At 42.7% G+C, this 27,602-nt stretch overlaps 1 protein-coding gene across 4 annotated transcripts in view; it reads left to right on the top strand.

Annotated features, from left to right (window-relative positions):
- Window positions 1-27,602, top strand: part of TIAM1 (TIAM Rac1 associated GEF 1) — a gene marked incomplete at its 5' end in the record, with an annotated part of 84,715 nt that overhangs the window by 17,406 nt on the left and 39,707 nt on the right. For 3 of the 4 annotated variants that reach the window (XM_080613088.1, XM_080613086.1, XM_080613085.1), the window contains 8 exons: window positions 1,443-1,615; window positions 5,476-5,700; window positions 7,123-7,308; window positions 9,808-9,954; window positions 12,018-12,092; window positions 13,125-13,295; window positions 19,093-19,197; window positions 22,780-22,861. In XM_080613088.1, coding sequence (XP_080469214.1) covers window positions 1,443-1,615; window positions 5,476-5,700; window positions 7,123-7,308; window positions 9,808-9,954; window positions 12,018-12,092; window positions 13,125-13,295; window positions 19,093-19,197; window positions 22,780-22,861 — 1,164 coding nt within the window. The remainder of the gene's footprint in view (window positions 1-1,442; window positions 1,616-5,475; window positions 5,701-7,122; window positions 7,309-9,807; window positions 9,955-12,017; window positions 12,093-13,124; window positions 13,296-19,092; window positions 19,198-22,779; window positions 22,862-27,602) is intronic. The other variant, XM_080613087.1, reaches the window with a different exon arrangement.

Raw genomic sequence — 27,602 nt, 5'->3', positions numbered from 1 at the left:
GGCCTTGCTCTCCACCACCACTACCGGCCTCCTCTGTGAACCAGGGAAGGCAGAGCCATGTTTCCTGCTGGAGGTGGGATTACCAAGAAGCTCAGACTATTTAAAGCCCTGTGCTCCCCACAGAGTGCTTTTTTTAGATAACTTTTTTTTTGTTGTTTTAATTTGCAGCACTGTTTAAAAACCAGCAGCAAAGTTGGGTGCCAGCTCTTCCTCGGAGTGGTTAGGGAGATTGGGAAAGTGAAGGAGGAGAGAGGAGGGGGCAGAGGCAGCCCTAATCTCCTGAAAGGAAGGCCCTGTGGCAGGAAGGTCTTGCTGTGAGGAGCAGGCAAACAAAGGGCCATCTGGGAGGAAAAAAGGGGAAGGAAGAGCACAGAGGCAATGTTATTTTGAAGTGCTTTGACTCAAGTGGAGTGTTTGCTCCTTGGATTGCTGTGCCTTAATAATGTTAGTGTTTAAGCGAGGCTTTGAAGTTAACAGCTGCTATTGTTTGGCTGCAAATACTTTTCTGAGAGGCTGGGTAACAGGGAATCCCTTTACACGGAGAGGGCTGGTTCCAGAGACAGAGAAACTATCTGCCAGTTTCAGTATAACACAACTTTTTTTTGAGTCCCCGAAACTGCAGACTTGCTATACCTACCTCCCCCGTCCACCCCGAGAACTGTAAAGGCTATTCTGTAAAACCAAACAGGTTGTTTGCTGCCCCCAGTTATAATGGGGTTTTGGTTTTGGCTGCATCACCCTGAGTCAGAGCTGGAGTAAGGAATAAATGGAATACGGATTTTGGTTTATGCCTTTTGTTTGTTTGCTGGGTTGTTTTTGTACGTCAGTCTGTCAGCGAGCAAAACTCATTCCATTTTTCTTCCAGTTACTCATCTGCATCCAGTAATTAAATCGCTTGATCTTTGCCTTGCAGGAACTGCAGCAGCAGCAGGAGGCTGAGGCAGGGCCATGGAGGTTTGCCTGGGGCCTCTCTGCTCCGCAGGGCCGCTCAAAGCTGTCCGGCACTGCCATGGGAGACATGCTGTCACGCCTGTGTCTTCCTTTGGTCCCCTCAGTGGGACCGGATGGCCATGGAGGATCCCCATTTTCGGACTTATAATGATGTTTCTCATTTGGGGCTGTATATTACCACCCATGACTTTCATGCCTGTGGCTGCCTAGAGTGAACAAAATGGCCTGCTGGGGCACAGCTTCATGTACCGTACAGCTCATGGTGTGCCTTCATGGCGTGGAAACCACGACCTTGTCCAGCTGAAAACTGGGCTGGTGCTGGTGCTTTCTGCTGTGGGGCTGAAAACTTAAACGGCCTCGGCAAATCCTCCCTCATCCCTGTGACAGTTTTATGGATGATTTATAGTCCCAAGTACCAGCGCTGAAGAGATGCAGGGTGGCTGTCGGTGTTTTAAATGTATCGCTTGCTAATATACAATCATCTCTTCTAGGATGCACATTGTTTTTTTATGAGACTGATGGCAGATCCGGCATTGACCACAACAGCATCCCAAAGCATGCTGTCTGGGTGGAAAACAGCATAGTGCAAGCGGTGCCTGAACACCCCAAGAAGGACTTTGTCTTCTGTCTCAGTAACTCCCTTGGGGACGCTTTCCTCTTTCAGGTTGGTCCGGTTCAAGGGTTTGACAAAGTTGATCCTTTTTACTGTCTCTGACCAAGGAGGACATCTTAGCTGTGGTTGAAATCAATGGGAAAATCCTGCTGACTCCAGTAGGTTTGGGATTTTCCTCTGGCAGTGCTAGAGGAAGGACATGATGTATTCAGTAAATGCCACTCAAGAGACCCACTACCACATGTGAATCACTGTCAGGTCTGCTGATTTTATTGACTGACCAGACCCTCTTTGCGTAGATGGTTGGAACAAAGTAAGAAGTAAGAAATATTCTTACATCCCTGTGAAAACTGGGAGTTTTGCATGTTTTGACAGTTGCTTCTAACATACACACCAGGCCAGTTACCATACAGGACATACAGTAGTGCATTAATGTGCTGTAGCACTCTCTGTGTCTCGTAAAAGAAGTGTATCAAAGATGGGACCATGCAGAGAGGCTCAAGGGGTTTACAAGACCAGGAGGAGTTTGAAGTGCGAGGGGTAGTTGGGCCTTCAGGTGCTCTCCCAGTGGTGCTGGAGAATCCAGTTGCCCATTGTTCATACAGACCTTAATCAAGATTTTTCTGTTGCCAGAGAGGAGACTGAAAACTGAACATGACTGCATGTTTAGTTTTATTAATCAGAAAATAGAAATGTCTGAATTTCACAGGGTACTTATATCAAAGACCACACATTAGTTGATGTGCTTCACTGAAAAAGATTTCTGTATTTTAGTAACTGCTGCTTCCTTGAGTGATTTTTAGGTTGGCATTCCACTAGAATGGGACTAGATTCTCAAACCAGTGCAAAACAAAAAAGCCTTACTGACTGGAAGGAAGTGGTGCTGCCTTTCATCTTGAAGAGACTGAGTATCTATTTGCATACTGAAAAAAAGAATTATTTTTTTGTGGACTAGCTACTCTGCCACCTCAGTCTGATTTTTCCTCAGCTCATAGTGTAATACTGGACTGCCCTTTTCTACTTTATGCCTTTCCTTGACAGGGTACATGTATTTTGCCACCTGGTGAGCTTCATCCAGGAGGTAAGTAGTCTCAGCATGTGCTTGAAAGATTGTGGAGCACCACCTCCTCTTGATACCTACTGATATGAGCTGTAAAATCTTTTCCATGCAGTTTTCTAAGGGAAAGCCTTCATTCTCATAAAATTAATGCCAGTGGATGTTAAATACTGAAAAGGTCACATTCAGTGTGTTTCTTTTGTGGCAACATAGGGCCTTATTCTTTAAAAGTTCTGTGTCATTATGCCGTGGGTTGATTTGCATATAAATTTGTGGAGAAAAGCAAAAATGAGCCTTTTCAAATGAAAAATCATTTATATTGTCTTGCAGAAATTTTTTGTTGATGTGTCCCTTCAGCCACAGAACCCATGCATTGCTAGTGAAGCAGAAGAGAAGTAAGGGATGAGTTTGGGGAGAAGGGAAGGAGACCAGCTGCATTGGTGGAAGTAATGTGCAAGTGATTGTGCTGTAGGGCTTGCTCTACTGCACTCAGAGCAGCTGATGCATGTGTATGTCTGCTCAGTTGTGTTACTTAACTGTTCATGTCATACACATCCGTGCACATATAACACAGTGCTGTAGTAGAGGTTTGATGAGAAGAAACCGCAGACCTGCAGAAGATTATTCCTCTCCTATAGAGACTGTGTACTTAAGGAGAAAAATAGGGTTGCATTGTAATGAGTACAGATATTGGATTATCTTGTAACAAGCCTTCCCACTGCATTGCACCTAGAGACATCACATACATCCTACACCATGATTTCTTGCTCAGTCAGTTCTTATCGTGCCTACACGAATCCATTACTTGCACATCACATGTATTTTCTGGGAGCTCAGAGAAACTTGTGACACCACGTACTTATCTATGAGGTGTTTGCAGCTTGTTTATGTGGTCCTTTCTGTGGAGAAGTGGAGTGATTCCCTTACCTACTCATTTACCAAAAGAGTCTTCAGCCCTGAAATCTACTCCAGATACCTTTTTTCCTCTCCCCAGGAAACCAAAAAGAAAACCAAGTCTAATGGTATATTGATAATATTCTAAAATTGAATAAGATAAAAGCGTTACATCTTGCATCTAGGTGTTCCTGCTCCAGCAGGGGGATTGGACTAGATGATCCTTTCAGGTCCCTTCCAATTCCTAATATTCTCTGTGTGTGTGTGTGTGATTTTACTAGGAATTAACAAAACATGCCATCTCATTATAAATCTAGTGCTACTCTCTACTGGGGACTAGGTTTCACCACCTGACTCTAGGCAAAGTGTCTCCTGTTCTGCAAATAGTTTCTGTTTTCAGCAGTAATTCCTCAGCAAGGTGGGGGCTCAACATACCTTCAGCAGTTGCTGTAAGACATTGTAAGCCCCTGTCTATGAATAAGAGCTTGTTAATATTATTAGCTGGGCAGGGAGCCTGACCAATTGAAGCAATATACTTTGCACAGTGCCAACTGAAGACAAGAAAATTGGTAAGAGATTGGCCTTTCCACTGCAGACCCTGTCTTATGTTTAGGACTTCTAACCTGAGCTAAGGAAAGCAATGTCATTCTAGGACATGTGTGTTTCACCTGCTTCAGTACCACAGAAGTTTTGGGAGCATAAGCTTAAAGTCCAGCCTGTGCATACGTGACTTTCACAGTTGGCGATCTGTGGGAGTCTCTCCTTGGCTTCAGTAAGCTATATCCTTTGCTGTTGTGACCGTCAGGAGAGCGGTGAGGATGACCTTCTTAATCTGTGCTAGCAACTGGAGAAGTCATATGGTGCTGTCTATTAATAGATCAGGTATCATCCGAAAGTTTAATTAGAACAAGGTGGTTTGGCACTTTGCTACTTTTTCAGTCACAAGCCAAATATCAGTGTGATTACTGCTACAGGCTGACACTCAAAGTCTGCTGCAACTGTGAGTTGGCTGTAAATTTTGTTTTACAATCTATTGTAAAAACGAGTGAAGTCTAGTAAGAAGTGTAATAAGATTTACTTTTCATTTTGAAAGTCTGAAAAAGGAACACTTTGAAATACTTTTGTTTCTAGGTCAAAAGCCTCTAATTAGAATACTGCTCTTCCAGAAAAATGTGCTGGTGTCCCATGCCCCAGACTGATATCTTATAGAATCACAGAATTGTGGAATCACAGAATGGTTTGGGTTGGAAGGGACTTTAAAGGTTATCTAATTCCAACCCCCTTGCCATTGGCAGGGATATTTGTATCTCAAAGCCTCATCCAATCTGGCTTTGAACACTTCTAGGGAGGGGAAGTGTTGCCTTTTCCTGAACTGTCACACATCTGCATGTGGAGGGCCAGTACTAGAGCCATAAAAACTATGATGAGCTTTCTTTTAATGATAACAGGGTTGTCTTCAGAGTGCTTTGAGACCCTCGGAAGTGGAAATCTTGTTTGTCTATGCATCATAATAAAGCTACTTATAGGTATCATGGTCACGTTTTATGCCATTAATTTATTACTAAGTGTTGAATGCCAAAAAAGCTCTCCGTGTCAAGAGCACAATATGTTCCCTGCCTTAAGGAACTGGGAGTATAGAAAACGTCATTACATATTGAGCTACAAATTATGACAGCATTGCATTGTGCAAGGAAGGTAATTCTTGAGACCTTGCTGGGAAACACTGTACAGCTGCATAGCACAGATATAGGTGTAATTCCGAGTGCTGAACGCCTAATGCTGAGTTAAAAATGGCCTGCTTAAGTATGATGGGGGTTTTATTACTTCTCTTGTAAATGGATTTAAGGCTTCGAATCTTAAGATCAAAGGGAAAGGAAACTCCTTGGAATTGCATTTGTTAATCTCCAGTCAATTTTAAAGAGGATCCTGACATCCTTTCCCTCTCTTTTCCTCTCTTCAGACCTCTAGCCAGACTGAACTGGAGAACTGGATCACGGCAATCCATTCAGCATGTGCAACCGCGGTGGCAAGGCAGCATCACAAAGAGGACACCGTCAAGCTCCTGAAAACAGAGATTAAAAAGCTGGAGCAGAAGATTGATATGGATGAGAAGATGAAGAAAATGGGTGAAATGCAGCTGTCTTCAGTAACAGACTCCAAGAAGAAGAAGACCATACTGGATCAAGTAATCTCACTTGCTTATGTGAAATAAGCCCTTAGCAAATATTTAAGGCCTTCTCCAGATTAGTGTTGCCTCTGTCTGCATCCCTGTGCTGTGTGTGTGTGCTGACAGAGCTCTCCAGAGCAGGTGGGATGTATGTTGGCAGCAGAGCTCTGCCAGCTGCTCTAATTGCATTGTTTCTCCAAACGATGTGTGCTAAGGTACAGCATGGCCTGTCTTCTCCTGGCTCCACACAAGTGATTTGGCTAACCACTGGAAGGCTGAGTGAGGGCTTCAGAGGAGCAAAGAGGCAGCCAGGCCATGGCAGCAGAATGCCTTAGAGAAGAGCTCATCATAGACTGACACATACTGCTGCTGCTGTTGTCCTAAGCATGGAAGAGACTGGTTCTTTGGCTGGCAGATGGGGTGAAGAAGCTATCCCTTGTTACAGGGGCCTGCCTTGACCTCATGGTTGCAGCTTCAGGACCACTCCTTCTGACTTCATGTGGGCAACGTAGCTGTGTTTCAGAAGCAGAGAGCCTGGAGCAGATGTCTCTCCTGCTGCCGCAGTGGCACCTTATTTTAGGAAACTAGCATATGGCTCCTGCTTCATTAGTTTGTAGCTCTTTTACCACGGCTGCCAAGCACGCCTGTAATGCAAACCATAGGGAGCGGCTGCGGCCTTAATGCGCCAAGCTAAAGAGAGTTTGTATGCCCTAGAAGCCCATGGGAAGGGGGAAGGGAGGGGAGAGATGCTTGCCTCTGTTGAAACAGCTCCGCTCAAAGGCTGTCACTCACAGTGAGAGGGCAGAGCAGTCTCTGTCTTTATGTAACTGAGTTTTTCTAAATGCTTTGAAACTGTTTCCTGTCGGCAATTTGAATTATTTAAAGAAATCCTTACAGAGGCTGATTATAGCGCTCTTCCGCTGATAAGATTAATTATCCCCAGTGTATCCACACTTTTCCAAGTATGGCGCGCTCCACTGATGCTTACAGCAACATTGCTGCTGCAGCTGCTGATTTGGGGTGCTCTGTATGTGGAATTTGATGGTGTTTGGTCTTCTGCTTTCTCAGATACCCTTGATTCGTGTAAGAAGCCTTATAAGATACTGCTTAGAAAAGAACCCTGGAATTCAAAAATGAAATTTGAATCCTATTAATTAGCATTGTATCAAAGGAGCACTTGTCCCAGGAGAAGACTTCTAATATGAACATAAAAAAGTTGTTTTCCATCTAATGAAAACTGTTTAATTTTTTGTATACTTTTTGGGCTTGGGAGGTTAAGGGAGAATGGGAAAAAAGGGGAATCAAAATTTTTTTGTGCATTAATGAAAAAGGTGTGTTACTGGCAATAGCAGAATTTTGTAAAGGTATTTACCACCTTATTTTTCCTCGTTTCCCCTTCTCTTCCCATGCGTCTTGCTCCTCAATCTTCACTGTGCACAGATCTTCGTTTGGGAACAAAACCTTGAACAGTTCCAGATGGACCTATTTCGGTACCGCTGTTACTTGGCTAGTCTCCAAGGAGGGGAGCTCCCAAACCCTAAAAGGTTGCTTGCTTTTGCCAGCCGTCCAACGAAAGTTGCAATGGGCCGTCTTGGAATCTTTTCAGTCTCATCGTTTCATGCACTGGTAAGTTTGAACAGAGGCCAGGGGTTGGATTTGCCAACCTGCAAATTGCTTCACGTGTCCAATGGAGAGATCACATTGACAAACAGCAGTCTGTGCCTGGACAGTGAGCCCTTACCTTAGTGTGCAAAATATTGTACTTCTTGAAAGGGGTGTGTCCCCTGGGCATAGATTAAAAAGCAGATGCTTGCAATCCATGGCCTTACGGAAGTGGAAGAGCCATGTTTCTCCTAAACATGTGGTTTTGAATTTCTAAATCTGCACTCTAAACATGCTCTCTATAAACAGATCTTCCTGTTACAAAGGCAGGTTCATCTCTAATGTTCATGTACATGGGCTTGATCCACTAATGTTCATGTACATGGGCTTGATCCAAAAGTCCTGTCAAGTCAATGTGCGTCTTTCCGAGCCCCTCAGCACGTGTTGGCTTAGACCTTTCTGAGCATGGCTTGTTTTCTACCATATGGATAAAACTACTTACCAATTAGTCTAATATCTGGTCTCCAGTGATCAACACCTGATGCTCCACAAGGGAGGGGAACCATTCTTCTCTACTACTTATGGCATGACAAATAATGCTTCAAATGGTTGTTTAAATTAAAATAACTACCCAGCTCTTAAAAAAAACAGGGAAATGTATGGCAAAGTGGTAGTTTTTTAATAAATTTAAATCAAGTTCCTGTAGTTTCAGCTTGGACTCCTGGAACTTCACAGAAATAGCTGAGTTTCACTTCTTGTCTTGTGGATGTCAGCTGTACCCTTCAATTGGATCAAGAGCTGTAATTCAGACAGGGGCGTTTTATTCTTCCATATATGAAAAGATTAGCTTCATCATCCTGATAATTGCTGGTGGATTTATGTATTTTTTTTAAGTGGCGGGCTGTAATTTGCATTTATGCTTATTTTTTTGCATCTAGCAAAGCACTGAGCATTAGTTTGAAAAACAGTCTGCCTCTTCATGCTGGTGTCTCTTGAGAGCCAAGTGAAAAAAAATATGTTTTGAATATGTTGTGTTGGAAAAGACACGTGCTTTCTTCTTTTTTAAGCAAACTCTCGTGTCCTCCTTTGCCCTCAGTCGCGTGGAGATGGTGCAGTGAGTCTCAGACTTGAGCTGGTGCTGCATGGTGAAGCGTGGCACCGCTAGCTCTCCCGAAGGTGTTTGCCAGTACCTTAGTCAGAAGCTGTGCAAAGTCTCTCAGCTGTCTCTGCACAAATGTCCCAGGTTCAGCTAAGAAACATCTCACAAGTCCAGGCTGTGGAAATTGAGACACTTGCAGTACTGTTTTAAGTTCTCCTTTTGCTTGGTTTCTCCATGGTTCCTAAGGAGAATCACCATTACTCACACAGTGCCGTTTCTCTGGGTACACAAGCCAGCCTTCTGTTCATCTTGTCTTTATATGGGCTTTTGTGTCTGCTGCACCCAAACAACCAGTTTCTCAGCTCCGTAGCTTAGGGCATCACTCAGAGATTTGGGTGTTCCCACTGGGGCTGCCAAACGACAGTCACATTTTGCTAGTTTCGGCTGTGGGAATCCAGTACAAAGGTGTTCCAGGAAGCATACAGCCAAGTCGGGAGGGTGGGTCGATCTGTCTGTCTGCCTGTCTAGCTTTGCCTTGCGCTCCCGTTCACACCTGCCATCTCCTACTGCTCCTTTTCTTGCAAGAGAGAGCTAGCTCTCCTGAGGCCACCTCCACATGAGAAATCTGCTTAAACTTTGGCCTAAGCACTTCACCTCTGACTAATGTCTCACTAATTTTTACCAGAGCTTCCTCACTTGGAAAACACTCCCCAAATATTTGGTCTTAGTAAAGGCAAATATCTTTTCCCTCCAAAGGGGTTGCCACAGGCCATTTTTCAAGTACCCAAGCATTTAACATTGCTCTAATCAAACGGGTCATTTCAGCTCACTTTTTTCCTTCCTGTGCTTTGCTCACGCCTTCAAATGTTACTATCTTTAAGGAAGTGCAGGTTTTAAATACCTTGACCTATTTGCAAGCCTTTATCTTGCCTTGTAGCAGTTATGAGTCAGTTCCTGGATGCTCAGAGTGCTTCTACAGGAAAGAGCAAAAAGAAAGACCAAGCTTTTCAGAAGCAACAGATAAATGTGGAAGTCTCAGGTTTCATGTGGCCAGCTTTGAAAATATGTTAGGAAAGAAAAAGAAAAATAAAACAAAAACCAAACCCCAAACTCCTTACTGGTGCCGAGGCTTTGTTTCGTGATGCTTCAAAATACCTCAGATTAAATGCCAGAAAATGGGGGATGGACTGCTGGTACTGTGTGTTTTAATTTTTGGCGTTTGAAGTTGGAGGAAGTGAGCTAAATGGCAGTGAGAAGGAAGTAGCCTGGCAGCATCACCATTGTCCCTGTTGTGAGTACACATTGTTGCCATAGTATTTGCCTTTTTTTTTAACAAACTAGATTCCACTGTTTGTTAGGTTATATAAGCCATGGTGCAGTGGGATGCTGCAACCTTTGATTCTAAAACCATGTGGCATTGACAGGTGGCGGCTCGCACAGGGGAGTCTGGAGTGAGGAGAAGGACACAGGCCATGTCTAGATCTGCCAGTAAACGAAGAAGCAGGTTTTCTTCTCTTTGGGGGCTGGATACTACCTCGAAGAAAAAGCAAGGGAGGCCAAGCATCAATCAGGTAAGTGTGTGGAAGTCTGTGATATTGGATTTTTCAAGGCTTACTTGATAGCGTGAAGAATGCAGCTTATGCAAAGAGTCACTTGCATCAAGCAATTACATATCCAGCCTTAGCCTTGCTTGTTTAATCTTTCACAGTATATAGTCATTTCACATCTTCTTCAAAAATCAGTGACCGTAGTTACAGATAGGTATACAGCACCTCCCATCAAAGGTTTGGTGTTCACACCTTCTTTGGCTGAATTGGTTGCATTTCTACTGTTGCTGCATTTCTGCTGCTTCTTCTTTTTCTCAGGTACTTTCCCTAAACCCAGAAACAACAAAGCAATAGTGTAAAACAGATACAACTTTGGAAGCAAAGTAAAAAAGTGCATACTTTTTTGTTTCTTTAAAATGATGAGTTTGTAGAATACAAACATATACATGTAGCGGAGTCTGGGGAAAACTTCCTAAAGTGACCAAAAGCTTTGCATTTAGTTGGGACAGTCCGTGTTTTGCTTCAGATTTTAAAAAGAGCAAAAGCTGAAATGTTTCCACCCAGTTTTGCCCAGATATTTCTCTAGAAAATGTGTTTCAGTGTGGTGGGAAGATGCTTCCCTGTTATTCTTTCCAAACATCCCTAATTATAGCTTTCAGCTTTTGAGAGCCATACCTCATCTAATTGCAGGAAATGTAGGCTTTTATTTTCTTTCTCTTCTTTCACTTTTTGAGGGGAGAAAGACTGGGACACACGTTGTTCTGTGCCCTGTGATTTTTTTCTTCCTTCTGTTAGAGGAGCAGTGGGTGTTTGTTTTGTTTAGCAGAGGATGAATGCTGCAAAATTGTTCAGCTTGTTTTTAGTGAGACAGTAAAAGTTCACCTAATATTTAGTGGCTGATCAAAAGCTCAGGGTTTTGCAGGGAAGCAACAGATGCCTCTGTGAGCACATTCCTAATTCTTTGCGCTGGTTCTGTGGTATCCCTGTTGCTTTGTACTTTCTTTCCCCAAATCAAGCTCAATCCCTTGTCCTGACCTAAGATCTCGCCCACACTGTGTCTTCGGACCTGTTTTCTTTTTCCCTGAACTCAATCTTTTTTTCTTTCAGTGGGGATAAATGCATTCTTCACACTTCCTTCCTCTTCCCCATCCCTGTCATCCTCACTCAATAAGGACAGGCATCAGAAGGGATTTTATTCCAGGTTAAGGAAAAGTCATACTGGAGAGAGTCAAAGAAAAAGTAAAGTTTTGAGAAAGTAGCAAAATGTATAAATGTAGTGCCTGAACCTATTTTCCCTGCTTGTGTGTAGTAGCATGCAAAGTGTTGCCAATTTGAGGCAGTAAACTGTAAATCCCTAAACAGCAGCGTCCTTCTCCCATCCTGCAAAGCTCCTGCTTCATGTTAGGTACAGAATAGTTAACAGCCAAACTCAGCAACTGGATCAGAAAGCTGTCCTGATGTGGAGCTATAAAACTTCTTCAGTTTTAATTATAACCTCTGCTGCAGTAACAAGTCTCTTGGCCTGTCTGATGCAGTCCTGTGCTGAGTTGGGGTGGATCCTGTAAATATTCCCATCCTGTTGTTCCTCCTGCATGGAGTCCTATTGATTTTGGCTCTGGCTTGTGCTGGGTTACCAACTCTTATTTCACTAGAGAAGGGTTATGCTGACTTACAGTACTTGAATGTTTGCTGAGGACATTTTAGAAGCTGATTTATTACAAAACCAGCCAGAAGTGGAGCCCTTTTTCTGATATCTCAGCCTTAGCAGAGGTGGAGAAGTGCTCATTTCCCTCACATTATAAGTTTAGAAACTGAGCACAAAAGGAGATAAAGTTTGTCCCGCTCCACCAAGTAAGTCAGTGACAGACCACTAAGCAGAACTGGCCTCCAAGTCTTTCAGCATGGTGCCCCATCACCAGCTTATCCTTTACCCCCCTTTCCCTTTTAACAAGCTGATATTTTTCTTTTCTATGTTTTGATTTTCATGCTAGATGTTAGATACCGTGTTCTTCCCTAAGCTTGTGCTGCAGACGGTGCAAATGTTCGGGTTTCATGTTTTAAAGCAGAGTTGCTCTGTTGTTCCTCAGGTGTTTGGTGAAGGAGTTGATTCAGTAAAGAAATCCCTTGAAGGCATCTTTGACGATACAGTTCCAGATGGCAAGGTAAAACACCAGCTCTCCAGCTGTCTCCCTCACCCCCATTTGCAGCCAGCCTAAATGCAGCACTGACTCTGGGATGCAAGAAGGGATGCAGAGCCTCTGGGAGAGGAGAGGACCCTACAAGCCTTACCTGCTGTAGTGGTTGTAGCCACTCTGGTGAGGTTTGAGCTGGTTGCCCATGCTCAAAAGGGCTCACTGTGTGTGGCATCGCAGCTGGAGGTGCCAGACCCAGAGGGGTGTTAGCTCTGCACGCAAGGGAAATGCTAGAGGACCTGGACTCACTGGTTCTGGAAAATGGCTCCTTGTGGTGGCCATATGGGGTTTTCATAATCAAGGGTTGGCACAACTATGAAGTAAAGCTTTCTGTTTTCTTCTCATGCACTTCTGCTTTTGCAGCTACAATTACAACTGTTGTCACTTTTCCCAAAGAAAAGTCAGCTATAAAACAGCATTAAGACAGTGCTAAGAGGCACATTTTTCATGTAGTGAATATGAGTTTAGCTGCGTGAGCCCACTTGCAGCAAATAGACATTCTGCAGTTCCATCACTTCCTGGGGATTTATAGCTTGGAATGCACCTTGGCTGTGTAAAAGGCAGTAAATTCAGAAGAAATACAAAGATTTGCTATTTTGCCATTTATAGATACAGGAACTGTAGCATCTACAACAGTTTTGTTGGCTTTGGATTGGTTTACCCAGAAACACAGTGCATTGAAGTTTTAATTTTAAATCTCTTTTTATCACTATTATTTTTTGTTGCATTCCTCGTTCCCAACAGCCATAGGGTGAAATCCCAGGAAAAGCACATTAAACCACAGTAGCTGTGTGGGTGGCATGGGAAGGCACACTTTATACTGCTCAGGTAAAGCTGCAAAATTTCCTGCCCAGACAAGCCTTCAGTCTAGGTTTATGAATAAAATGTCTTCTCCATAAGAGGGCTTTTTTGATACAGCATATAATGTTCCTTACACTTGTTATTGATGAAAAAGGAGATTGTATTTGGCTAGTAGAGTCATAATGGATTTTGTCTGTTTAGAGAGAAAAAGAAGTGGCACTGAGCAGTGTCCACCAGCACAATCCTGACTGTGATATTTGGGTTCATGAGTATTTCACGCCGTCCTGGTTTTGCCTGCCAAACAACCAGCCTGTTCTGACAGTCATCCGTCCTGGGGACACCACACGAGATGTGCTGGAAATGATTTGCAAGGTAAAGGCTGTGAGCATGCCCTGGAGCCATGTGAAGTGTCTACAACCCTGAGCCCTTTCAGTTGAACCTCATGATGATCTTCTCATATGCCAGTGCTGAGACTGCACTGTGTTGGAAAATCAGTTGTACGTTAGATGAAAAACATGAATTACACTGAAATTTTCATGCTAGCACCACGCAAGAAAAGATCCTACAGCTGGACTAATCTTGGCATGGTTTTAGGGAGAAGAAGGCAGACTAGTTTTTGCCTTTTCCACTTTGGCTGCTGTGCACGAGCCTCGGCAGTGCTTTTACACCCTGACTTTGCTGCCATCCACCCACTTCCCCTCCACTGGAGACCAAGCTGTGTGCAGGACCCTTTGCTCCCCAACATCCTGGCCCTTAGCCCGCTTCCTTTCATTGGCCACCCAAGAGCATGGTAGTGCAGTTGCCCTGTCCTTGCCTGACCACCCTTGGCCTCTGCCAAGCTCTCCCATGCCTACTCCCTCCTCTGCCAGGCAGGAAGGGTGATCTCACCCTTTCCCAGGTGCCAGGTTGTCCTGTTTCCAGGTGCTGTTCCTCCTTCCTATCCCCAAGCTGTGCTTCCTCCCCTCTGGCTGGCGTGGGGTAGGAATACATGGAGAAAACAGCCGCTCCAGGAGTAGGAGAAGATGCTTGTGTTTGCCGTCTGCACTGCGGAATCAGACTCACCTTGTGTAGGTGTAGGTGGCAGGAGGGAAGAGAGAGGAAAGCTTTTATCTGTGGTTTGGGGGGGTGGGAGAAAAACCACCTGGATTTCTTTGCAAGATGAAGTATCAGAGACATTTGGCCATTAAAAGAGTTATATCTCAGCAGAGAAGTTGAAAGTTCGACAAATTAAATACAAGCTTTCAGTTCTGGCAGCTACATAATATATGTTTTCTGCTAACCAGCTGACTGCAAGCTAGTCCCAACTCCTGTCATGTGCTGTTCTTAAAAAGTGAGTCCTCTTTTGTACAACAACAACAGCAAAAGGAAAGAAAACATTTATTGCTATTAAAAGCTTAACTTTGAGGACTTTCAGAACATGTTGCATGTGCTTCAAAACAGAGGGAAGGTGAGAGAAAGGCATTTGTTTCCAATAATTATACAGCATGCTCGTGTCTCTGCAAGGTGCACCATTAAAGAGTGCTGCAGCTTGTGAAAGCTCTTCATTGTATTCAGGAAAAGATGACATTTTTGGAGAGAGACATAATAGGGAAGCTGGATGACACATAATTAGTAATGATTTATTTTAGGATTTATATTTTCCTTTGGGTAAGAGTGATTAACTCAGTGGGCCAGATCCTTGGCTGGAGTAAATTGGTGTAGCTCCACTGGTTTCAGTAGGTGCCTGCTGAGAATCTGGTCTCTCGCTGCGTGTTTCATTGTTGTGAGCAGTGGTGCATAAGGAAAAGGGGAGGTGGGTGCATGTTTTTTTTAAAGAGCTATCTGTTACTTTCCTTTCTGTAAATTTTCAGTCTGGAAAACACTGATGGATGCCTTCTTTCCTGTAGCATTTAATAATCAATCTCTTTCTTCTGTCTCTTGAATTCAGCTTATTTTTTCCCCTTTAATATCTGATCCACATCATTTTACATCAGTTTGCCATCTGCCATCTGAGAACCAGTCAAGTTCTGGTACAGTAAACATTTCGAGATTACATTTCATATAACCCTCTTCATGTTTGTACATGTGGTTAAATCTATATATGCTATTAAACTGAGCTTGATTTTTCTTTTGGAGAACATTAAGTGCACTCAAGTCATTATAGAAAATGTGTTCTTATACTAACATTGCTACTTGTTATACAGCGAGTTAGATTTTGGAGGCTGTTTTGTGACACTTATGATTCAACATTGGTGGGAGGAGAGTTTAAAGCATATTTTAAAGTGATTTCTCAAAGATTTCTCCTAAGATTTAACTAATAACATCACTTGGAAGGTAGGAAAATCAGTGTATGTGCATTAAACTGCTTCCTATGGATAATACTGATCAGTGTGAACGTGTGCATACGATTACTAACATTTACATAACTTTATGTCTTAAAATTGCGTAGAAACACACACTGTATATAGGCTTAGGCAGACCCAGTATGGAGAGAATAACAACAAAAATCAAGCATAGAAGACAATGTGGCATTTAGTCTTTTGACTGAACTAGATAAAACACCAGAAGTGAACAAAGCACTAGCTCACAATTCACATTTTTCAAGCAGACCTGCACGAGGGGCAAGAAGCAGATTTCCCCTGGTCTCTGGACCTGTGCTCACAGTCTCTTGAGAAGTTACTTAAGCCTGATGCTCTGTGGGCTTACTTTGATTTTGAGCTGGTGCTTTCCTGCTGAAAAAGTTCAGGCCACACACACAAGTGTGAAGCTGGAGTAATATGGTGGGATGGCTAGCATGTTTCCAGGATGCTGTCATTTCAGTGCCAATGAAGGCCTCCCCCACCAAGCTGAAAGTATGTTTTTCCCTCACTTCACTAGAAGGGAGATAAAATGGATTAGTAGTTTGGGTTGTGTGCTGACCCGCCACACCACGCAGAGCCTGTTGAATCGGATCACACCCCAGGCTATAAATTCTTCTTCAAGAGCTGTCAGGTTGTGCTTTAAATTGGGTTAGCTGCTTAATTTAGTCCAGACATAGACAGAGTTATTAGGAGAGAAATAAATAAACTAAGAAGCTTATTTGGACTGCTAAAAGGTATTTTGGGTGGTCTCGAAAGGATATTAGTATCATTAAAGCTGCCTTGTTTCTGCTCCCACCTTCCCACATCTGGATGTAGCTAGACCAGCAACAGAAAAAGTGGGTTAATGGTATGGCTTTTAGGGCAAACTGGCTATGTTCACTTTAAGAGGGCCTTTTTCCTTTCACTTCACTGGAAAATCATATCCCTATTTGAAACAGTTTAACTAATGTAAAATTTTGAGGTAGTCAAAGCCTTGCTGCAGCTATACGAATGTTAATTAACTAAATGGTGTGGCTCAGCTGCTGCACCACCACAGCTTTAATGGTGATGACTCTCATTGCCTGACTTGGATTGAATTGCAGTGTAGTGAATGAATGGCATCCGCCTCGGCTGATGGTGTTTCCTGGAAGAAATGAGTGCCTTAAAATACATGTGAGCTTTACCCAGTGACCTCTTCAGACAATGCTGTGCTCTGACATAGTTCAAGGCATCAGTACAGCATTGGTCATCCTGTGTTTAGCTTCTCTTGCTCTGTAAAATGGCCAGCAAACATGATTTTCTGGTAAGCAAATCTCCCTGCAAGGACAGGCGTGAACATGGAGGTGTCTGTGGTCACCTCCACAGCTGAGGCAGTGCTCATATCAAAGCAGGCAGAAGCCCTGTTGTTGACTGCTGGGGTAGCAGATCAAGCCACCCCTTATGGGAAGGCTGCTCTTTTAAGATGCTATCAGGGTTCAGCCTGCAGAGCAGGTTGCAAGCTGGTGTGAGCACACCCTACCCCTGCCCCAGGGCAGGGGTTGCCTCTGAACTGGCAGTGATGGGGTGCCCCAGTCCTGCTCGTGGGGTTCCCTGACCCCATTGGGAGCCTGAGGTGGCTGAGCAGGGGTAGCTGAGCAGGGCTCCCTGCCCTGCCAGTGTGGCTAAGACAGCTCCTAGTCTGCGCCTAGTAGCTGGAGGCTCCAGACTGAACATATTAGTGTCCCTCTGCAACAGGTTGTGATTTTCTGCTGGCCTGGGGCAGGCTGGAAAGCATCCCTTTGGGTCTACTCTGCAAGAGGAGGGCTTTTGGAGTCACTGTTTGAAGTGACACGCATACCTGGCTGAGGCTGGGGTCTCTCTCCCACCTCTGGGCTTCAGCTGACATGTAGCTTGTCAGCATAGACCTGGCTGATCCGTGTGGCCATTGGTGCTGCATTTCATGCAGCACATACATGAGAGCTTCAGCACAGGAGACCATGAGAAGATACACCATGATGGCAGGAGGAGGCTGCCAGGTTGCCTGGCTCCTTTTTCTGCTGGCATGGTTTTTCCACATACATATTTTCCCCACTGGCTTTGCTGTAAATGGCTCAAGAATTTCATGGACTTTCAGAAAGACTTGTCACAGACCTCCCTCTAGACATGGGGTGTGGTGCAGTCCATGGGTTTATGCCTCCTCTGTATGTTCTTGTTTAGTTGGTATGCAAGGCACTCTTCAGTTTGTGTCTAGGGATAGTAAACTAATGTGGCCAGAAACTCATCTAGGATTCCTCTGTATAATTTCTGAACCATTAAAGCCAGTTCTGCTTCCTTTAATTTCTGGGGTGTTTGTACATATGCCCATGTGAAAGAGGAAACTAGTTAAAACAGTGAACAATGACCAAAGCATACAAAATGCTTATCAAAAGTGAAAAAAAGGGGAGAGGGCAAGGATCTCCTACATTCAGCTCTTCTTATTTTGTCTCTTGATGGGTTTCAAATTCTTTATTTAATTAACTAGGTATTTGTCCAGATTACGGAGGTTATTCCATTTCACATACTGCATTTCATATAAGGGTAATTTGGTCTTTGACTTGGACATATTTGAACATAGCGCTTCATAGAGTGCAGCAATATATCTGTCTTATTTTTTCCTTCTTATCCATAGCTCTTTTTTATTCATGGGCTAATCTAGCCTTTCAAAACCGTCCGCTGTTCTCTGAGTATTTGCTGAAGGGTTTGCTAGGTCAGTGTGTGATCTTTTCTACAGGTCACTCAGTGTACATTACTCATCATCTGTGCTGTGTGGTCAGTCACCTGACTGCCGGTGTATCATCCTCTTGGCTTGAACTGGATAATCAAGGCTTTAAAAAACACAATAAATAGGCAATAATGACATTCTTGCATGAATTTTCAGATGAGCCACTGTTTTTAAGTGCCACCTAGGAAATTGTGGTAATTTGCTCAAATAAAATGAAAAGGCCGGGGTATAAAAGCCTATAATAATAGAATTCAAGAACTGACAGGAGAATTTACCTCCTGTATTTGTGAATCACTTTGGGGCTTTTAACCAGCTTTAGTCAACAGTTTATGAAGTTTTGAAAATAACTTCTGAATGACATCCTTTGTGTTTATCATAATTCTAATGTGTTTTGATTACACACTGCATTAACCTCTGCTTAAATCAAGCTTATTAATCGTGCTGAGAAAAGGTCATCAACATCTCCCAGACCAAATGCCGCATCCTCAGCTAATTATAACTAATTCATTAAAATGATGTGACCTGTTTCCACTGGGATGTAATCCAGGATGCAGCTCTTGGCTTCTTTTAGCCTTACAAAGCCTGTGTATCCCAAGCTGTTTTGAATTTAGAGGACATACAGATTTATATATATATATATTAACCTTGCTTGAAATTTACCACATCATACTTAGTTAATTACGAAGATGCTAAGAAAGACAAACCCAAAAACTTTCCAGTTACATAATTCTCTGTTAGCAGAGCATTTATTGTCCTCCTTGCAATTTTAAATGCCCTTTGTATACAAAGGTATGTTCTGAGTCTTCTGCAATAATAGTGTTTACTTATTTCTGCAATAGCATGAGAGGGAGTGGAACTGCCAGATAAGCAGAACCAAAGAGACTGCTTAGAGTACCAGCATTGCCCTTGACACCCTGGACAGTGGTTAAATGAACACTTATTCCTGGGAAAGAAGATGAGGTTCAAGTTCTTGTTCAGGTTAGGAAATCATGGGCCTTTTGTGAAAGACAGCGTGGGGTATTTTCCTTCGTGAGTGTCAGGCTGTTCTCTAAGTATAGATGATGTGAGCCATCGCTTTTCTCTTCTAAAACCTGTTCTCCATTTCTTGCAGACACACCAACTGGATTACTCTGCTCACTACCTGCGTCTTAAATTCCTGATTGAAAACCAGATCCAATTTTATGTACCAAAGCCAGAAGAGGATATCTATGAATTGGTAATGCTACCTACTGAGCAAAATGAAATGACACTTGGTAGGACAGTATTAATTAGTGTTTATCTGACATTTGTAATTCACAGGGCTATGCTTTTTTTAACTTGCAGTTACAGTGCTTTGCAGACCATAGCAAATTGGCCTACAGTAAAGTAATCTCTCCAAACATTTAATCTTGAGGAGAGAGTTGGTGTCTAGTTTACGTTTGTGCATGCATGTGTCTGTGTGGAAGAGAGAGAGGAAGAACAGCCGCAGGTAATATGTGAAAGTCACTGTAACATACGTTTAAGCTTAATTTCTCTCAAGGTTGCCTTTTCCTGTCTGTTGTTTTTTTTTCCTCAATGGGGAGACAAACGTTGAGGTTAAAAAGCTCTGGAGTTAGATGTGAAAAGAGACTTTCCTAATTGCTTCAGCTGGATGTTTTTATGTCATTCATCTCAAAAACAGACTTCAAAGGAATTTTGAAATGAGATATTAAAAAAACCCCAGCGACCAAACAGAATTAGTGTCATGCTTTAAGTCTGTGATTCTACACATGCACACTGTAAAGCTTTTTAAAGTCCTTTTCATGGGTGGCTGTTTTATTTATAAAAAGTAAACATTACTGGTTATGGATACTTTTGTTCATTTTGTAAAGAAGCTCCGGGATTTGCTATTAACACTGTCAACAACAAAAAAAAGAGTGAGAAAGTGCTAACTGCTGGAGCACTGAGACTGGGAACTGAAATGTAGTTGGGGAAAATAAAATCTCAGAGGAGACAGATTTTAGCTCTCATTGCATGGGAGGACTTTGGTGACTTATGTTGAGAGGAAGTAGGATTGACATAGTAATCAGTTACAGCTTTTCCTGAAACAATTATATTAAACCAAAACTCCACTGTCAGTGGGACTCTGTACCTGCTTTAAGATTCTAATGTAGATAGGTGCTCCAGGGTTATATCTGACGTAGTAACATTAAAACAGCACACATTTGTATGTTTGCTTGTGTGTGTGCTTGTTTCATGAGCAAATTCATGTTGCTTTGCTTAAGTATTTAATTAAATGATTCTGGTGCAATATGATAAAACTAATGCCTCTAATTTTGTAGCCTTCTGTTCATAATACTGTCTCACATCAATGTCACCTTGCTGGAACTGTCTTCCATCTACTAAAATGCTTTTAAAGACATACATTACTGTAGAAAAGTAATTTCTTAGGAAGATACTCCTTTTTCTTGCAGAATGTATCAGATATATTTAAGTAAGAAATAGAGATTAAATATCCATATTCCATTCCTCACCAAAATATAATGGTGACATTTGTGTCCTGACAGTCTTTCAAAAATTCACAAGCTCAGTTTATGTGTTAAAAAAGTTACTAAGGGTTCAGAGAAGAGTATTTAATATTAGGTTCTGTACCAGCCAGTTACACTTTTAAGCACCTTTTATTGTAATCTAAGTGTTGGAGTGTTTTGGCTGAAACTTGGCATGCCAGACTTTTTACTTTGGGTAGGATGGCACTTTTAGATGGAAGCAGGAAACAGAAGGCCTCTCTGAAAATCTGGCAGTTAGGATGAGGCTGGGGTGAAGGCACTGGGGATGCTGGAAAAGGTGTCCGTGGGACTGGGTGCTGAGATAAGACCAAAAATGGTAGAGGAAAAAGGGCAAGGAACAGAAAATTTTGAGGGGAAAGATCCCCAAATCCAACAAAACCCCAGTACTACTACTCCTATCCCAAAGCTGCTATAAGAAACACTATGAGGGACTGGAGTCACACTGGAGGGGTGCTGCTGCTGTCAGGAAGAAATCTTGTCCTTGGGCACTCTCCAGTGCATAGCAGAACCCCTGAGATAATCGCTCTGGTATCACTATCAAACATCTCTGTGCAGAGCCCAGGACCCCATGGCAGGTTTGAAGGGGGTTTCCCCCACCCGCCCATGGTGCCCAAGAGGCTGGCAGCTTCATGTTGTGCCACCATATCCCAGATATGCTGCCTGCCTTTGGTGTAAGAACAGTGGATCTGTGGGTCATAGAAAGGGGAGCAGCACCTCAGGGTTGCTGTCAGACTGGCTGTCTGGTTTGGGCAGCTCAGCTGCAGTCTGAGCACCCCGGTTATTTGCCTCCCATTCAACAGAAGTTCTTGCTTGAGAATAGTGCTTTGGGGTGCGGGCAAGAAGTGGCTTCTGTATTCCTGTGAGAGCCTGTCAGCTGTCCTTGCTTCTGGTCCTGCATGCTCAGTTTAGATGACTGCAGGGATCAGACACAAGTTTTGTTCTAAAAATACTGCTATTTTTGCTCCTTTTTTCTCTTTTTAAAATCCTTGCTAAAATCATGCTGAGATCTTTGTAAATATCATTTGACCTTTTTTTGTCAGGTTCTGAACCATACATTCTTGTCTTTGAAAATGGCATTTAAAAAATATTGCTAGCATGGCATCCGTATTTAATTTTGCGTTTTATTTTACTATATACAACCATTTAAATGGGTATTTAGCTTTCTGTAATACTTAATATTTGCAGTTAAACAGATATGTAAGTGTTGATACACATAGGACATAAAATTGTATTTTTATAAGGAAACTTTACCGCTGAGTTACTCTTTTAAAGAAATGCTTTAAATACTTCAGTCCAAACATTGATGTCACTTAGTTTCAAAATGTTAATTATTGTGAATTGCTTTTTTACACCTTCGTACCAGCATGTAAACAAAATTAATATTTACATTGGGCTCTCATTCACCTACGGGTATGATTTTTTCCAAAGACAAAACAATGGTTTGTTACTTCAGTGCTAGCCTGTGATATGGAAAAACCGGCTTCAATCTTGTGATGAGCCAGGGGTTTCCAGTGTGTCAAGGCTGTCTTACGAGAAATAAGTCGGGGCTGACTCCCCAGAATGTTAGTTCAGAGTCTCTAAATATCTGACTTAGTCTGGAAAAGTAGGATTTCCCTGCTCAGGGGTCCTTTACCCCTGAAAGGCAGAGTAAATTACACTTGTGTGTGTAGGCTTCTGGGTTATTACCTAGGTGTAAATTTGTGCTGGTATCCCAGGAAGGATGTTAATGACCATTTCAAAGACTTTTGGGGCTTTTCTCCTTACAAATAAACAAAAATGTGTTAAAGGTGAAATTTCATGCTAAGAAAGAGCTGCATATCACATCTGATAGTGTTCTAACAATTAAGAAATGTGTTTAAGAAAGAAAATCCCTCCTTGTGATTTTAATACTATTGAAAAATTGAATTCCTGCAATGTATTAATCAAAATACTATAAAAGTGTTAGATGATTACTACCCATAAAATGTGAAAACAGGAATAGGAGGTCTCTTTCTTGTGCACACAAAATGGTATTGACCAAGTGAAATAGATGTATCCTTGCTTTTACGATGGTGGTAGTAAAACACTGCTGCCTCCTCTTTAACTGTTCTAACATTAAAGCTTAGTTACACTACTAATACATCTCACACGTGGAGAAAAACTGTGTGATAAATAATGATCGCAGTCCATTTCTGCTGCTTGTAATTAAAAAAAAAATCTGTTCAAAATAACTACATTTAATGTTCCCTTCCACAGTAACATTGTTGTGTTTCATTTTGTTTTTTTCTATTCAGCTGTACAAAGAGATAGAAATCTGTCAGAAAATTACACAGCACATTCAAATAGAGAAGTCTGATGCATCCTCTGATATTTATGGTGAGTTTCTCCTTGATTTGTTTTTATTCTTCTAGCAAGTCATTTCTGCTGTGGGCAGGTTCTTGCTTGCTGTTCACTGATATACCTGTAAGGTCTGTTGAGCACAATAAAAAAAGCACATCTGATGCCTGTGGCACAGAAAGCTTGCCCCCCTGCCCTGAAGCATTTACTACTTTATTTGTAGTGCACTGAACGCTGTTCTTCCTGGTATGTGAGCTGTAGGATGTGCATCTCTCTGATGAGAGCTACGGTGGCAGAAAGGACAACTGTTTTCTTGTTCTTTCAGTTTCTCAAAACACCACCTACAGAGGCTGTGCAACTGAGCACTGGTGGAAAACAGCATCCTTTGCCAGTTGTCACATCCTACATGAATGCCTGCATTGTGCCGTTCATGGTGGCCCTGCAGTGGGGTTTGAGAGAGGGCTGTTGCTGTGGCTTGCCACTGCTAGCAAGCTAGAAGGCTTTCCCCCTCCTTACTCCTTCCACCAAGCATGATAGCAGAGGTGCAGCCAGGAGCATTTCTGTGGGTGGGAGGCATCTCAAGGTCTGCAGATGGGCAGCTGTCCCAGGAGAGGTTGCTTGTCCCCTTTCCCCACCTGCCAGGGGCTCACCAGGTCTTGCCCCTGTCTTGCTCCCATGTTCCTGAGGCTGGGGGAGGAATGGACTCCTGGAGCAAGAACCCGACATGCTATACAAATCTGTGCATAAAACGCAAAGCAGAGGAAGACCTCCCTGTGTAATTTCAGCAAAATCCCTAATCTTTATGTGTAGATGGACATATTTCTTAGCTTTCAAGTATTTCAAGTTATAGACTTCCAGCCTGGTGAGTTTGCCCTTTGGTCTGGCAGTTACAATTCTGTAGTGTATTTTAAAGTTATTTGTGCAACCTACCCTGCAGGAAGCCAATCTGCATCTTTTTACTGTTTATCTAAATATTCTGTTTTAATGACTAGAATAATTCGGAATCCCCAAACTGCTTATTATACAGCTGCAGGCCATTGGAATATTGAGCTCTGCTACAAAGCAGTGGTACTGACTGTGGTTTGAATATTGCAGGTCTAAGAAAGAAATATTAACTAGCACAGTGATAGCCCTAGCTTCAGTAATGATGCTGTTCCTGAAAACACGGTAGGAGTTAGGGGTATGGTGGCATTTCCTTCTCTTTCTCTTGTCTTCTTTTTTGAAGTAATAGATAGGAAAGACCATGAAATGCACTGTCATGTCCTGTGAAACGAGATCATCTGTGTGAGACGTCTGTCCAGTGGCCTTGACCCTGGAGGGAGTGAATGCTAAATGCACCCCAGGAAAGCTGGCTTTCCTCTCATTGATAAAATAAAGGCAAAACTTACTTTGACTCTGAATAGCAGCAGAATTTCTATAGTATCATAGAAATGATATTATGGGTTTATACAGTGACAAATGTGTGCTGAAATACATGTGTGTGAAGGAGCAGAGGTAAAGTGTTGATCCTGTCTTGGTGCTAAGGAAGGCTAGGGTTCCTCCTGAGATCCTTTTCCATCCTGTTACTGAGTTACTAGTTCTTTTAGTCTCTTTACAGAATTAGTATTGCCAATATATACTTTTACAATCCAGAGAGAAAGCGACAGCACGTTCACAAGCTATGGCAATACAAAGATCAGAGCTTTAAAATTTCAGCATAGGCTCTTTTTAACAGGATTCCTTAAGGGTTCTTGCTACTGATTTTGTTTTGAAAAGGACCTAAATCAATAATGTGACCACGCAGCCTCCAAGCATCTAAGCACCTGCATAAGTCTTTGCGTGAGCAGGACTGCTTTTGAGATTGGTTCATCGGTTGGGCAGTGCTTGGGTCTCAGCCCCTCACAAGCTCTTCAGCAAGTGCTAGGAAGAAGTCAGGACCTGGTACTGCAACAGATGTCTAGGGCACTAAGGGATGTTTTGTTCTGATGATTATTTGGGATTTTTTCTGTTCAAACCTTCTCATACTTCTTCTATTTAAAAACATATCAGAATTCCCAGAAGAACTAGAAAAGTCTTCATTTTGAAAATGGATGAGATTTTGAAAATTATTAGCAGCATTACCTGTTGCTGTTGCTAGTATTCCAGCTATAGCAATAATACTACTTGTAAATCACCTTGAATTTTCAAGATACTTTACAAGCAGCTATTAGTTAATCCCAGCAATGTAGACTTTGTGCTGTTATCTTCATTTAACAGACAGTATCGAAGATAGGGAGGTGAAATGATTTTACTGAAGGTACAATTAAGACAGGCCAGTTCAGCTCACTAGCCTGACAGAAAGACAATAGATGTGAATCTGCTGGCTTTGCAAGCTATTTTGGGCCAGATAAGAGATCCTGGTGCCAGGGAGGCGTAGAGCTGCTCCTTCAGGCATTAGCAGGCCTTTGGAGCAGCTTTGCCATCATGCCTGACTGCACCATGAGTGCAAGCTATCTAAAGAGGATGGAGCAGAGTGTTTCAGGGAAAGCTCATCTGGGAACATTTCCTAGTGTTTCTATTCCCACCAGTATGCCCATGGTAAGAGGCACTCCTGGAGTGTCTGGCCAGCGTGCTGGACCTTGCCAGCATTAGATGTGTCACTGTGATGCTGTTGCTGATTCCTGGACACACACAGTCTTGCCTTTTTCATTGGTACCAGCCTCTTCACAAAGATTGTGTGGGCAGAAATCGGGGCACACTGATTTCCAGCTCCTGTATGTACTGGGAGGTTGCTGGCATTTTTGTTAGCAAATGTCTATCGCAGGAGGCTGAGGTAGTTTTCTGGAGGCAGATTTGTTCGTGTATTGTGCTGGTTCAGTGAGGCCACGTGCACTTATAGGTGCAAACTTTTGTTTTCATGTCATTAAAACTTTGCCGTGAAGCAGAGGCTCTGTCTGGGTCACCACCCATCTCTTCACACCTGTGTTTCAGAGTCCATGCACAGTTTGATGATAATCTTTTTGGCAGTGATGCCAGCTTATGCAATCGCTGTCGCTTCCACCCGCTCCTGCCCTTCCTCTCATGCAGTGCTTGTACACGTGTTTGTGTTGAGCACCTGCGGAATTCAGCCATATGGAAAGTGAACATTTACACTATACATATAAACTAAATACATATATATACACACACAGCTGAGTGAAGTATTTCTCATCTGGATGAGTTCCCTGCTCTGCTTTTTCAAACTGAAACAGGGGAAGTTTAGATTGGATATAAGGAAGAAATTCTTTACTGTGAGGGTGGTGAGGCACTGGAATGGGTTGCGCAGGGAAGCTGTGAATGCTCCATCCTTGGCGGTGTTCAAGGCCAGGTTGGATGAGGCCTTGGGTGACATGGTTTAGTGTGGGGTGTCCCTGCCCATGGCAGGGGGGTTGGAACTGGATGATCTTAAGGTCCTTTCCAACCCTAACTATTCTATGATTCTATGATTCTATGGCAGTGAAAGCCCTGGCAATGGCACTGCAGTGGGGTAGGCATACTGCTTCAAATTGTTTATGAGATCCAGCTACTATCACAACTGTGGAAATAAAACAGTTTATCCATGCTTGGGGTATGGTCACATACTCTGTCTGTGGAGGGGTTAAGTGTGTTTGTGAGATGACCATTTCAAGGCTGTTGTCAGCTGCCCAAACCTCATCTCTTAAAGCTGATGACAACATGTGTAATTGCTCCTTACACCCATTCAGCCAGTAATTACTGCTCAGGATTTATGTTTTCTTTTTTTGACTGAAAAATGAATTAAAAAGCAGCTACACATGCTCTTAGCTCTGACAGACTGGAGGAGGCAGAGGTCTTCTCATGGAGGAGAATGGGAGCTTGGGACTGCTAAAGTGTGCTAATCTCTCCAGTTAGCCACAGTGAAAACTTGAGATTCAATTCAACCTTATTTTAACTGTATGGTAATTGGCTGCAAAACAGCATTTCAGTTGCAAAAAGGGTCATGGTATTAGTAACAATTTTTGCTGACTCAAACTGTAGTCCTGGGCATGCTCCACTGTGCTTCTGGTTAAGGGTTTTCCAGGTAGGCTTTGTGGTGATGACAACCAATCACTACTACATTTTACAACTGCTCTTGTGTTTAGTCGAGAGCTTTTCTCTCTGCCAAAGTTGGTGTGTTGAGTGAGCTTCACAAATTCCATTTTATTCAGGCTGAGGAGCTCACATAGAGATTCCAAGTAGCTCAGTAAGTCATGAAGGACCATATGCTCCTCGCTTCTCGGCTGCCACATTCTTCCTCCTCCTTTTTTTTTCCTTTTTTTTTTAAAATGATGGATGAAAAAATAACTTCTCATCTATAAGCACCAACCTGAAAGAAGTCCTAAAAGTCAGAATGGGCTCCCAGCACATCTGCACCTCTTGGCTGGTGGCTGAATCCATGTCAAACAAGCATCTCCCCCCAGATGCTTGTAAATGTTTTTCTAGCTGGAAAAAGAGAGAGCAAATGGTTGCCTAGACCCACTTAGGGAGTAATGAAGTTTCAGAAAGGCAAATGTTCTGTTTTAGATAACTCTCAACATAAATAAAAAACCCGCATTTAATTAACCGTATTTCCTTTACCATTGTTATCTTAAATGGTGTCAAACACAAATGGCAAGAAAATTACCAAAACCAAATGTAACAGTACCATTTGCACCATTTAAATTAAGGCTGTGTCAGTACTTCCATTATAAGGCTATTCTGTGGGTCTCTAACATAGCTACAAAGTGTGTGCTGAGCTGAGACTTGGCAAATAACAGGTTGTGCCAGGAACAGCTAAGTAAAGAAA

Source organism: Psittacula echo (assembly GCF_963264785.1).
Source record: "Psittacula echo genome assembly, chromosome: 3".
Taxonomy (NCBI): Eukaryota; Metazoa; Chordata; class Aves; order Psittaciformes; family Psittacidae; genus Psittacula; species Psittacula echo.
Note: the sequence above shows the minus strand (reverse complement) of the source record. Positions and strands in the feature narration are given on the sequence as shown.